Here is a 13,945-nt window from a genome sequence, read left to right as displayed (position 1 = left end):
AACTTATTTTGGTCTTTGGCCACCTCAGGGCATTTCTTTACAACATAATTCAAACTAAAGTGGTCCTTGGATATAAGAATTTAAACTGGCCCTCTAGAAACACTTGGAATTCTCCAGTTGGGAGAGTAAGAAAGGAAGAGGAGAGATACTAAAGTGACTATGGGCTTTCCCTCTCTAGAAACTGACAGGGACTAGGAGCCCGTGACCCCTGCCTCGGATGTGAATACTTCTGAAGTGTTTCTGGTTCATGAGGCCCTATTAAGGCCCCAAAGACTCTTAACAGAATACACTCTAGCCTGTTTACATGGCCATTCTGCATTCCGAAGCCCTGCCATCTGAACCAACGAGGACAAGAGGGCCTCCCCGAGGAGGGCCAGTGCAGGGGGCCCAGGAAGTGCTGAGGAGACTGGCCCGGAGTGACAGGCGAGGCATTCCGTAGCAGGGGGTGAGGTGGAGTGATGAGTTACGTGGCAGCCTTAATCTTACATGGGCTCATCTAGGAGAAAGCTCAGTGAACTAATCTGAGGTTAGTCCAGTACGTGTCCCAGGGCCTGCAGACAGTGTGGGGTAGCAGCAGTGACTTTGAGAGTGATGGTGAGTGTCTCCTATGGCCGTGTTCTCTCAGAATCTCTGAGGACTTTGCATATGTTTCCCTTTCATCTCTGTGAGAGTTGTGGCTTAATAATAATAATTAGACTGCTCTGAGCATCTGTGCTTTGCAAAACATAGCATTAAACTATGTCTCTGCCTCCTGGGCTTATAGTCTGTATGAACTGGCTGCCATCTGATAGAAGGGAAGAGTGTGATGGAATGCATAGATCAGGGGTATTATGAGTCACCTAATTGATACCTAACATTCTCCCGGCTCTGGGAGATGAGAGTGGCCTTTCTTTCGTGCCTGCCAAGGCACGATCAGTGACATCCCCTGAGTCTCACAGACCCAAGAGGCCAGTCTGGGGACCCAGGGCTTTACCTTATAAATGGAGTTTTCCTGGATTGGGGGAGTACTTGTTCCTCTGTGGCCATGACCTGAGTTTTAACCACTTCATTTTCTTTTCTTTGGATCCAGCAGTTTGAGCACTGTTAAAAGCTGGTGATGTACACTGGCCTTTTTTCGCGTGTGATCAGGGAGCCTGTGCCAAATCAGAACCTGGACAAGCCCCATTCTCCAGAAGACAGGGTCACCAGGAAGGCAGTCAGCACGGGAGAACACCTCCTTCCCAACCCCCTCTGTCCAAAACATAATACTTCTCTGTCTTGTTCTCACAGGTGACCTTGGAGAAGGTGCTTGGAATTACAGTGTCTGGAGGCAGAGGACTTGCCTGTGACCCCCGATCCGGTTTAGTTGCCTACCCAGCTGGGTGAGTGTCTTGGCAGTGATCTTACTGCATGGGAGCTTGTAGCTATGCTAAATCAGTGGGAGCAGGCAGGGTTTTCTGGTGCCTTCTGGGCGATACATCCAGGTTAATGTTTTGGCCGTTTTTATAAATGAGATGCGGGGCCACATAAAGGCTCTGTGTTGATTGTTGTCTTTGTTGCCATCCTGTCCTGCTCTTTGGCCACCTACACCCACCCACACATACAGATTTATACTTTGTATTACACACAGCTCCCAACTGTTTTCAGTGTCTTTAATATCTACCTTTTAGTCATTTTGTTTTATTGTTTTTTAAATTTTTGTTTTATATTGGAGTAGAGTTGATATATAATGTGTTTCAAGTGTACAGCAAAGTGATTTAGTTATACATATACACATATCCTTTTTTAGATCCTTTTCACATATAAGTTATTACATAGTACTGAGTTCCCTGTGCTCTACAGTATTATTGATTATTTATTTTATATATAGTAGCATGTATATGTTTATCCCTCCCCAGCTCCCACCTTTCCCCTTTGGTAACTGTAAGTTTGCCTTTGAAGCCTGAGAGTCTCTTTCTCTTTTGCAAATAAGTTCGTTTGTGGCATCTGTCTAGATCCTACATGTAGGTTCTATCATAGGATGTTTGTCATCCTCTGATTGACTTCACTTAGTATGAGAATAGGTCCATCTGTGTCCCTGCAAACATATATGGACTTCATGGATTTTATTCTTTTTCATGCCTGAGTAATATTCCAGTGTGTGCACATGCGCGTGCCTGTGTGCGTGCGTGCGTGCGTGTGTGTGTGTACGCACGCACGCACAGGGTCCAAAGAGTCAGACATAACTGAAGTGACTTAGCACACACACACACACACACACACAGATAGATAGATATACCGCATTTTCTCCATTAATCTGTTGATGAGCATTCAGGCTGTTTCCACTTTTTGGCTGTTATGGATAAAGCTTCTCTGATCACTTGGCACGTTGAGAGATGTCAGTGCCCTGGCAGAAAGGTGAGGTTCCAGGGCCAGTGTTCTTTTCCGTGCTGCCTCTTCACTCCTCTGCTCCTGTTCATGAGAAAACCCCAACCGTAGGTGCTTGCAGCTTCTGCAGAAGTGTTTCTTGTGGAGCCTCAGGGGCCCTCCTGCCGCTGGTTTACTCTGTCGCCCTCTGATCCTTGCTGCTGGAACATGAAAATAGCATGGCCACTTCTCTCCTCCTTCCATCAACTTGGGAATGCCAGGATGCCCAGTATGACTCTCACAGCAACACCTGGAGTTTTTATATCAGCTATACAGTTTCTTTCTCTCTTTTTTTTTTTAAGCTTTATCATCCCTACCTTTATCAAGAACTTTTTCTGTGTCAGGAACTTTGTTAAGCACATCACAGGAATTATTTTATTTAATACTCTGAGCAACCCTGTGAGGCTGGAACTGTTTTCATCGCCTATTTTAGAGGAGGGAAGCTAAGATTCAAAGAGAGAAAGCGGTTTGCTCCAGGTCACACAGCTAGTATGTGTCTGTATTGGGATTCCAACTCAAGTCCTCTGACTGCAAAGCTCTTTTAAAACGGCTCGAGGCAGGGAGGGAGACCAGACTTGCTGTTTATTTTTTAAAGCTGCCTTTCCCCTAAGCTGTTTACCCACTCTTTGAATGAGAAGAGCCCAATTTATGGGCAGCTCAGTGTATTCCAGGGAGCCTTCAGCCCCTGGGTTCTGGGGTCTGTCGTTTATTTTTTAAAGCTGCCTTTCCCCTAAGCTGTTTACCCACTCTTTGAATGAGAAGAGCCCAATTTATGGGCAGCTCAGTGTATTCCAGGGAGCCTTCAGCCCCTGGGTTCTGGGGTCTGTCTCTTCTGCGTGGCCGTTTGGCGTTTGACGTCTGTGCTGGGGGACTGGGAGCTGAGCTGACTTTACCCTTCAGGGGCTGAGCGGCCTCCTCCCGTTTCCAGAAGCAAGGTGATGAATGATCTCTGTCACTGGATACCCTGTGCAGTCTGCCTCTGGGGAATTCCACTCATGCCTGCCTCGGCCTGGGAAAGCCAGGTTCCTTCTTGTTGGAGGTGGTACGGGGGCTGGATGCGGGACAGACTGGGAAGGCTAGGGCTGCTGCTCCAGGTGTGCTGAGCCCTGTGTCCCTGCCCTGGGGAGTGTGGAGCCCTGCTCCCGCTCTTGCGCACCTACTGTGACCCCAGATGCCTTTAAGGGTGTGTGCTTCAGTTTACGGGCAGGCCCCAGCCTGGTGCGTGTGCCTGGGAGTCATCCCTCCAGGTGGTGTATGGAGGCTTCCTTGCTGTCACCTCCAGTGGGTTTCCTGCGTGTGTTTGGCTTGGGCCAGCCCTGGGCAGTGCCCTGATCCACTTCCTGACCATTTGACTTCCTAGAATTTTGAGTTCTCCCTTTGCAAATGGCTTTTTTCTGGGTGTTTGGTTTTGCTCTGTGCTAAAGCTCACCTTGTGCCTCAGTGGTATCTGGGGGGCCGCCAACGTCTGTGTGAGCCCTGGAAGAGCAGGCTCTTCCCCCCCACCTCCGTCTTCCTTCTCTTCTTCCCTGGTGATCCTTACCCCGCCCCCATCCCCCACTCTCTGGTTCCTACTGCGCTTGTTGCTCTAGGAGCAGTTCAGGTATCCTAGAAACAAGAAGAGAAACAAAGCTCCAAAAATTCTCCCAGAGGCCTAGAGGCAAATATCAAACCAAAACAAAGTTTTTCTGAAAGGAAATGAAACAGCTCAGGGAGGGTGGAGTGGAGAGAGATGTGTGCGAGGCAGAGGTAGGCTGAAGTCTCTGGGGAGGGGCCCTTCAGCTCTGGTGGCTCTCGCGTCTCTTCTCCAAAGCCCTCCCTTAGCTGCTCTCCCCACAGGAAACCCACCCCCTACCTGCCACATTTTAAGCCCCTTGCTCCAGGAGGCTGAGCTGGTCCACGGATAGCTTTGAGGCCCTCAGTTTAGTTGAAAACCCGTAACTGACTGGGACTCCTTTCCCAGCTGCCCTGGTAGAGGGTTTCAGGACCTTTAGAGCCCAGCACCAGCCCCTGTTGCTGCTGTGGAGTCAGTCAGTTGGGAGAATGGGTTTCTCTCGACCCCTGATGCCTGAGTGCAGAGCCTCTGCGCAGACCTGCTCCTGGGGTGGGAGGTGTCCTGGAACAGTGAGGGCCCTATCTGGCAGCCAGGAAAGGACCTCTTGGTGGTTTAAGTCGGGAGGAGGAGGGGAAAGCCCGCTCTCCTGGGGAGGCCCTCCATTTACTCAGCGCCTGTTGGAGTTGACGCTGAGAGACCCAGCGCCAGGGCTTTGGACTGCATGTGAAGCCACAGAATCTCCTCCTGGCCCGTGTTCTAGTGGCAGCTGAGCTGAAGGAGCACGCTGCTACCTTCTTCCTCTCTGTGGTAAACACTGGGTACGCAGCGGTCGCCAGGGAGTGTGTGGCGTGGTGCACAGGCTGGGTGGAGCTAAGGAAAGAGGACGCCTGGACTCGGTGCCCTGATGGCTGTGAGTCATGCGCGAGGCCACCCGTAGACACCCGTCCCCTCCGTGCCTTTTCTCCTGGCTTCCCAGCAGATCTCACTCCAGAAACAGGGCCCTGTAGATCTTCCCAGAAGACCTTGTTCATCCATGCAGTCACTCGTGTGTGGCAGATACTTGGTGGAAACCTAATCTGTATACTCTTCAGCTGCAGGGTATACAGTGGTGATAAGACGGACAGTGTCACCGCTTCTTCCGGGTTTAAGGTGGTGGTGGTGGGGTGGTAAGCAGATAGTAAGCATGTAAACAAACAAATGAGCACGATAATATCAGAGAGTGGTCAGTGTTCTGAAGGAGTGACGGAAAGGAGAGTAAGTGAATACCCTGGAGTGGGGTGGGAGTAGGGCTGGTCAGGGCTCAGTGGGAGCTGGCCTTTGAGCTGTTGTCTGTGTGACAAAGAGGAATCCTTGTGTGAAGATCTGCGCTTTCAGGTGGAGACCTCAACTACAAAGGTCCCAAGAAAGCACGCATTGATTCATTTGTTTGAGTAGCTAAACAGCAGCCACGGTGGCTAGACCCTGGTGAGTGAGAGGAAGGGGCTCTGACTCTGCCTTTTGGACCTGACTCATGAGTCCTGTGAGATCCTCTTCTTGTCCTGGAAGGGAATATGTTCAGATTCCCCTGGGCAGAGAGACATGTACCATGTTATTTACTGGGTTATTATCGCCAATTTTCTTTTCCCATTCCTTTCAGTGGATGGTTGGTGGGTCTCATAGAGCATCTCAGAAACAGAGGCCAGTGGGTCTCACGATCTGGCCTAGGAAGGCTACTTATTTGGAAGGATGCCAGGTATCTAAAGAGGACTACAATCAAGGATGCCCTAGGCAACATCCTGGACTCTCATCCCTTAGAATAATTAAAGCCATAAGATTTCCCCTTTGGGAGTGAATCTGGAGGGACAGTTTGTAATTCCACAGCTGGAGGAGGACTCTGATGAGGCACTAGTACTCTGGAGGCCCTGGATGGGAGACTGTAGTTGGAGTTCCTGTTGCCACTGCTGACCCCTGGATAGCCATTTCCTTGTTACTGGTGCCCCAGGGAACCTGTTAAGAAGATGGCTAGGAGCGCCCTGCTGGTTATTATGCATATTCTTTTCTTCAGTTCTCACAACAATCCTGAGACATAGATATTATTATTCTTGTCTTATAGATGAGGAAACTGAGGTTCAGAGAAGTGAAGAAATATGCCCAAGATCACACAGTATGTTAGCAGACAGGTCTGCCTGACCCCAGTTTTCCTATTCTTTCCATCATCACACTGCCTTCCAGCATCAGTGAGTCCTAGAAGCTTAAGGTCGGGGAGAACTGTGGGCCTGCCCCTGGGGTCTGCTACTCAGGAGGTTCTTTGGGAGTTAGGGCTTTGAGATTTGGTAGCTAATGACTTAAAGATTTATTCACAAATACTTAATGGAGTGTCAATTTTCTAGGCCTTTGGGATTTAACAGTAAACAAAGTAAACAGGTATTACTGTCAGCTGGCAGTCTAGTGATGAAGATAGATCCTATTGCCTCCCCAAAAGAAAACTATATGGAATATTACAAGCTGATGTGTGCTTTGGAAAACGTATAAGCAATAGGCAGTGAGAGGGAATAGGGAATGTCGGGTTGTGGAGTTATAGTGTTCAAAAGGCACACAGGGTGATGTGTGAGCAAGGCTTGAGGACCTTTGGTGTGCCTCTGTGAGTCCCCTTCTGATTTTACTTGGTCTTAAAGAGGGAATTTTAGGTGCAGGGCCACAGCTCAGACCTTCTGTGTTCTCCTTGCATGTGCCTCTTCTGCATTCCTTGCTCATCCCAGGGTTCTGGAGGATGGAGAGTTGTAGGAGGCGGATCCTGGGGGAATGCTGGGCTCTTGGTGACGGCAGCAGGCCTGGACTTGTCTGGAGAGGGGGCCAGTCGAGGGCTTGACCCTTCCTGGTTCAGAGAAGTCCCTGGGCAGCAGGCCCAGCACCTGGTATGGGGTGCTCTACCACGTGACTCCTGGCCTGAGGCCCAGAGGGACTGAGGCCTCGCCGCCTCCCTGAGAGGGAGCAGTCTCCTTGCACCTGCACCCTGGGGTTCTGAACCACGGGACCCGGCCGGTTGGGCCAACCCAGCCCTGTCAGACGGAGGACAGCAGCCAGCACTGCTGCTCGGGCACGTGCCGATGGCTGCCTGCTGTGCTGGCCAGGGTCAAGGGATGTGGAGGCCAAAGGCCAAAGGTTGGTGCAAATGGCACCCTGCCCACCTCAGTCCTAGCAGACTGGGAAACTTGTTCAAAGGTCAGAGAAGACTGAGGAGGCTCTCACATCAGTGTTTTTGAGGTCTCTTCTGTTGGGAGGACCTCAGCAAGGTGGGCACAGGGAAACTTGGAGGTCTTTGCCAAGTCGTGCCTTCCCTCCACCATCTACGTTATCGTCCTCACAAGTGGAGCTGTGGCTGTGGGCTGGTCTCTTTCCTGCTCTTTCTCTTTGTTGGAAGGTTCCCAAATTTGAATAATTAGAAGTAAAAATTTCAGCTTAAGGGCCAATCTCTGTGTGTTTCCCTCCTTGGCTTAACTCTCCCATGCTACTCAGAGTTTTCCCGGCTATGCTGGGAGGTTGGGAGGTGTTAGAGAAGGGAAAGGTTGCCTCATAGCTTGTCATCCTCTGTCCACATTGTCTGTTTATGCACACACACTGCTCTCCCACTTCCCACCACTGTGGAGTCAAACCTGGGGAAGAAGGAAACAAAAGACGCCACGGTCCAGCAGGGCTCAAAGCTTATGTGCAGTGACTGGAGAGTGTGTTAAGCCGTCTAATGCACTGCCCTTGAAAGGTTACCATGCTGCTTTGGGTTTGAAGGTGCCTGCATCACCTGCTTTTTCTGAATGTGGAATGTGTCAGAATCTGTATTGATCTAATTCCAGTCAGATCTGCTCTCGGCCGAAGCCCTCTGCCGTGATTTATCTGGAGCTGATCTGAAAGCTAGGTAACCCAGAACCATTCAGACTGGAAGCCGTCACCAGAAAGGACAAGCCCGTGGAGCCCTCCTTAGCCTTAGAAAATGTCAGCTTTCCTGAAAACTTGCTGGGCTTTGCTGATGGTGTCAGGCCTGGGGTGGGGGGTGGGGGGTATACTTTTTCATACATTGAATAAAATATTAAAATCTAAATATTTAGACCTATCAACTTTGAACTAGAACTGCTATAATTTTCTGTGCCCATTATGATTTCCCAGAATTCTGTAGCCAGAATCCCTTTTCCCTCCAAGCGCCCCAGTCTCCTTTCCCTCTTCTCAGAAGCTTCTGCCCTGGCACCCTGTGCATTAGGTCGGTGTGCTTTCTGTGCTTGTCTCGCCTCTTCAATTGCAGTTTTCTCTTCTTTCTCTCACTTACTCCACTCTGCTTTCCTTAGAGCACAGCTCCTAAAATCCTGACTCTGTTTTGCTTTTGCTGAAATGCCTTGAAAAGGCCTCTGGACTCGTTTCTCCACCTTGAAGTGGGGATAATTGTACCAGCCACAAAACTTGTTGTGAGGATAGCTAAGACCAGATCTCTCAGGTGCTTAGCAGAGTGCCTGCTACACAGAACCTGCTAGATGAATGGCAACTCTTATTATTGGGCCCACAGTGTGAAGAGCAGACCAGTTACTGAAGGAGGTGGAAAGCCATCATGTTGAGAGTTCACTGCAGCCCTCGCATGGTGCTTGCTAACTTAGCCAGGTGGTTTCGCCTCCCTTCTCTTTCTGTGCTGCTGTCCTAGAGCCTGGGGAGCATGTCTCCTTCAGCATCCCCCCCGACCACGTCCCTTCCTTGCTGCTTTCCAAGGTTATCGTCTCCTAAATGGATGAAGATGTAGATACTGTCTTTCCCCAAGCTTAACCCAGTTCTCTTCCCTTGGCTGCCTTCCCAGAAATAAATAAAGCTTCCTTTAAAGTTTTTACCATTACTCAGATCCTAACAGGACTCACCCCCGGTTTTCTGAGGGAGATACCTGACACACAGCCCCTGGGCACCTCATTCCCCACTGCCTAGAGTCTCTTTTGGCTTCTTGTCTGTGCTCCAGGAGGAGGAATAGTAAGATCTGCCATTTGTTTGGTCCCTCTTTGTGTCCAAAAAATTATTTGATCCTATACAGAAGTCCTGACAGCTTGATTTTAGAGGCTCCTTTTAAACAAATAATGAAGTAGTTTGTGACTTACCCAGGGGCACAAAGCTTTTCATAACAGAACAAGGACTCCAACCCTGGTGTCTGACTCCAGAGCCTATCCTGTCCGCACTGCCCCTCCCTGCTCTGAGGATCCAGAGATCTTCGGTGTCTCCTCCCATAGGAGACAGGTGGGCATGCTGGGGAGGAGAGTCTGGCCTACGGATACCCCAGTTGACCAAGCCAGGGGAGCGTTCATCCATTCAGTAAATGGTTTTGAACAACTAAACCTAACAGACACAGGAGAGCAGCGAGCAAACCCAGGCACAGTTCCCACGCTCGTGAAAGACACAGGCTAGTGGCGGAGGAGTCTGTAATCAGTGCCCTACTGTAGGCGCAGGCAGCTGGACTCGACATCCTGAGATAAACTGAAATGGGAGAGAATGTGAAGAAGAATGTGTATACATATATGAAACTGACTCACTGTGCTGTCCAGCAGAAAGTAACACAACATTGTAAATCAACTGTACTTCAATAAAATACATTTTAAAATATAAAAAAAAATGTTAAATTGCAGTTGTGATAAACGTTACAAAAGACTAGTACAACTGTGTTGTGAGAGTATGTACTGAGGCCATCTGACCCGAGATGTGAAGGAGGTTAAGTGTTAACCAGTTGGGAAAAGGAGAGAGAAGGCTCTAGACCAGGCAGGGGCTCTAGCAGAGGCGTGAGTGGGAGGACCACAGCCAGCAAAAGGGCGAGGGTGGAGTGGGGCAGGGGCCACACCACCCAGAGCCTTCACACAGCCCTTATTTAAGGGCTTGCGTCTTAGAAGCTCCCCAGGGATGCTCAGCAGGGCTGACACAGTCAGATCAAACAGACACCGTGTTTGATGTGGATAGCACAGGACACTGCAAGACCTGCTCTCTGTCGGAGCCGAGTTCCCTCACCTCAAAACTTGGAGAGTTGGACCAGATGATCTTTAAAGATACCCAGCACAGTGCATTTAATTCCTTCCATCCTTCCTTCTGGCTCCAAGGTTCTATGAATCTTACCTGTTTGGGAGGAATTAGACCCCCTGCATCCTGGATTGCCCCTAACAGAAGCATGTAACCATGATTTTGGTTAAATTTTAAAAAACCCTCCTGACATGGTATTCTAGAAGGGAAGTGAAAGACTGAAAGTTGGTATAAAGAGAGGAGAAAGTAATGAGGAAAAAAGAAGCAAAGATTAGGAGATGGAGGGAGAAGAAAGAGCATTGAGAAGGGATTTGGGGACAGGAGTTAGAGGAAAAGATGTTGTGACTCAGGAATTCCAAGGGTGTCAGTCAGCCTGGCAGTTCTGGGCATAGCAGGTGTCCTTCAGAGATCCCAGTGTCCCCAGAAATTACCTGTGGAATTTGTATATTAAAGTCGTTTATTGACCTTGAGATGCTGAGCCGTCACTAGCAACTTGTACTCTGGTTTCGAGTTCCTAGTGAGTGGTGGGTTTTAGGTATGGGGGCTGCAGTGCTCTCCCACTAATCAAGGCTGTGTCTGAACCTTCTCTCCCCTTCCCTCACCTGGGGCAGCAGGCTCCACACCTGCTCCGGCAGCTAGTCACAGTTCTGATGCAGCCATGAGCAGAAGGGCAGTGAGGCCCAGCCTGCCGACAGCCGAGAGCCTAAGGGAGTACACTGCTGGCTATGGCTTTCTGCTTCTTGCTCCCAACTCCTGCTACCTGGAAAGTCAGTCAGAGCCCAGTCCCATCCAACCTTGCCCTCTGGCTGGAGAGGGTGCTCCCAGCCTTCTTCCATTGTCTTCTGGCAGTCTGGAGGGTCCTTCTCAGGCTCCTTGGGGCCAGGCATCCTCAGGGGTGGGCTTCTCAGGCCCTCCCAGGCTGTCTCTGCCCCTCCCTCTAGTCTTATCGACCCTCCTGGCAGTTCTGGTCCTTGCCTCCCACCCGCTGCATCACCTGATGCATAGCGGAGGTGTGTGTGCCGGGGCAGGGGTGGGGTTGGCTCTTGCCAAGTATACACGTGGACACATTGTGAGAGGCCTCACTCCTTGGAGCACGAATACTTGACACACATGTGACTCCAAGCCACACTGGCTCTGTGTGCATCTGCAGCCTGCTTTGCCCAAATTGTGTGAGTTCTCTCCTTCCGCCCCCCTTCCTGGGCTGGCGAGGCTCTGGGAGGGCCTGGGTCCCTGCTGCCCTGTGGCAGAGATGGCGCTGGTGCTGGGGCACGTGGTGAGCCATCTTGCAGGGAGCCCTTCCACCTCATGAGGCTGGGAAGTGGGTCCTTGTGGGTGGGAAAGGAAGCAGGAAGAACAAGTTTCCAGGAGAAAGCAGTCAGTTGCCCTCTGTGGCTAGTGATGCCTCTCTGAGCCGGTCGCCCCAGCTCCCTGGCCTGGGGGATTGGAGCTCCTGGGGGCGCCGTGGTTTGGTGCTGAAGTCGGGTTGCCTTCCTAATCTTCCCAGGTGTGTGGTCGTGCTGTTCAATCCCCGGAAACACAAACAGCACCACATCCTCAACAGCTCCAGGTAAATGGGTCTGGGCCCTCGGGGAGCATCTCCTGGGAGCTGTGAGAAGGCGCAGTCTGGGGTCTCTGTGGCGCTGGGGATGGGGACGTGGCTTGGCCCCCGGCCAGCCAGGGAAATGCCACCTGTACCGCTGGTTGTCTGCTGGTCTTGGCTCTTGAGGGGACTGTGCAGGAGCCAGGCTTAGACCGGGCTGCCAGTGCGCCTTTGAGCCCACCTCATTTCTTGCAGGAAAACCATCACTGCCCTTGCCTTCTCTCCTGATGGCAAGTACTTGGTCACTGGAGAGGTGAGTGAGGAGGGGGCTGCAGAGCTCTGAAGAGGGCAGGTGCCCTGGCCGCAGCAGAGAACTTCAGTCCTGGGCATGGTTAGGGCTGCTGCCACTCTGGCTTCCTGAACCGGTGTCAAATCCCAGTTTTGGTTGTACCCTGAAACCGTGGTTTTTGAAGCCTTAGTGGGCATCAGAGTCAACTGAGCGCTTGTTAAAGCGCACATTGCTGGTTCTGCTCCCGGAATTTCTGGTTCTGTGGGCCTGGGAAGGGACCCCAGATTTTGCATTTCTAACAAGTTCTCAGATCTCACTGATTCTGCTGATTTAGGAAGCACACTGTGAAAACCTCTGCCTTAAGATATTCCTTATGCCAGGGGGCCCCCTGCTGGGCACATGCGGGACACCTGTCCCTCTCAGTCTCTTACAGGGAGGCAGTAGGGGCAGAAATAGGCGTGGGTGGTAGTGGTCCTCAACCCTGACTCCCTATCAGAATCACTCTAGGAACTTTGAACAAATACAGAGGTGCAGACCCTTACCCGGAGATACTGAACTGAGTCTGGGAGCATTTTCTGATAATGGTTGTAATCCTGAGATATTTATCATGTTTTCTCTATACCTTCGCCTGTGTAGCACTCTGCCCTTGGCCAGGGGATCCTTAGAGAGACTGTGCCCAGTCACTGGAGAGGTAGGGCCCCAACCCTGAAAGGCTAGGGAGGCTGTGCCTCTGGCCCTCACTGCCTGTTCCTGCCTCCCTGCAGAGTGGGCACATGCCTGCCGTGCGCGTTTGGGATGTGGCAGAGCACAGCCAGGTGGCTGAGCTACAGGAGCACAAGTATGGTGTGGCTTGTGTGGCCTTCTCCCCGAGCGCCAAGTACATCGTCTCTGTGGGCTACCAGCACGACATGATCGTCAATGTCTGGGCCTGGAAGGTGAGTGGCCCCGGCTGGGCTGGCCTGGCCCCCTCAGGGGGGTCCAAGGGCCAGTTGAGGAGTCAGGAAGCTATTGACCTGAGTCCCTTCATTCCACTCTGCTGCTCAGTTACATTCTAGAAAATGACCTGAAGCAGAAAAGAGGAACTGTATAGCCGAGTGTGTTGGTAGAAAGAGGCTAGCTTTGTGCCTCCGAGGACCTCCGGAGGAAATGAATGTCTTCAGCTCCTCTGGAAAAGGATTCTCTTTCCTCCCCTCTTTTTCTGACCAGTAAATCCTGGAAAGTGAAAGAAAGTGTTAGTTGCTCAGTTGTGTCCGACTTTTTGCGACCCTATGGACTGTAGCCTGCCAGGCTCCTCTGTCCATGGAATTCTCCAGGCAAGAATGCTGGAGTGGGTTGCCATTCCATTCTCCAGGGAAACTTCCTGACTCAGGGATTGAATCTGGGTCTTCCATATGGCAGGCAGATTCTTAACCATGTGAGCCACCAAGGAAGTCCAAATCCTGGAGAGAAACATTTTAAAGTGCAAATCCTATCTTATCCTCCTCCATCTTCTGAGCCTCTTTATTCTTCACTCCAAGAGGCAGAACTTTGATTCTTCCATTGACTTTCTCTCCAGAAAAACATCGTGGTGGCCTCTAATAAGGTGTCCAGTCGGGTCACCGCGGTGTCCTTCTCTGAAGATTGCAGCTACTTTGTCACTGCCGGTAACCGGCATATCAAATTCTGGTACCTTGATGACAGCAAGACCTCAAAGGTGAGGTGCTGAGGCTGGAAATAGCCTCCAGGGCCAGGGTCTGCTCACCCACCCCAGGAGACACTGCTCCCTTGGGCCCCCTCTCTGCTCGCTTACCAGCCACCCAGAAGTTCTGGATGAATCAGGTGCTGCCTGCGCCTAGGGATAGTCTCAAAGGGCAGGGGTGGCGGGGCTTGCTGTGTCTCTTGGCTCCCTCTCCCCAGGCCGAGTCTCTGGGGCGGCTGAAGGGCGGATGGGTGGGCAGCAGCAGTGTGTCTCCACAGGTTAATGCCACTGTGCCCCTGCTGGGCCGCTCGGGGCTGCTGGGCGAGCTGCGGAACAACCTGTTCACTGACGTGGCCTGTGGCAGAGGGAAGAAGGCAGACAGCACCTTCTGCATCACGTCCTCAGGGCTGCTGTGCGAGTTCAGTGACCGGAGGCTTCTGGACAAGTGGGTGGAGCTGAGAGTAAGTACCTTGTCCAGCTGGCTGGGGGCTGCCCGGT

The 13,945-nt window shown here is 51.3% G+C and overlaps 1 protein-coding gene across 3 annotated transcripts in view; it reads left to right on the top strand.

Annotated features, from left to right (window-relative positions):
• Positions 1–13,945, top strand: part of MAPKBP1 (mitogen-activated protein kinase binding protein 1) — a 49,658-nt gene that overhangs the window by 22,060 nt on the left and 13,653 nt on the right. For all 3 annotated transcript variants that reach the window (XM_068963750.1, XM_068963751.1, XM_068963752.1), the window contains exons 2-7: positions 1,270–1,361; positions 11,445–11,507; positions 11,736–11,793; positions 12,534–12,704; positions 13,325–13,462; positions 13,726–13,908. In XM_068963750.1, the coding sequence (XP_068819851.1) occupies positions 1,270–1,361; positions 11,445–11,507; positions 11,736–11,793; positions 12,534–12,704; positions 13,325–13,462; positions 13,726–13,908 (705 nt within the window). The remainder of the gene's footprint in view (positions 1–1,269; positions 1,362–11,444; positions 11,508–11,735; positions 11,794–12,533; positions 12,705–13,324; positions 13,463–13,725; positions 13,909–13,945) is intronic.

Source organism: Capricornis sumatraensis, chromosome 2 (genome assembly GCF_032405125.1).
Source record: "Capricornis sumatraensis isolate serow.1 chromosome 2, serow.2, whole genome shotgun sequence".
Taxonomy (NCBI): Eukaryota; Metazoa; Chordata; class Mammalia; order Artiodactyla; family Bovidae; genus Capricornis; species Capricornis sumatraensis.
Note: the sequence above shows the minus strand (reverse complement) of the source record. Positions and strands in the feature narration are given on the sequence as shown.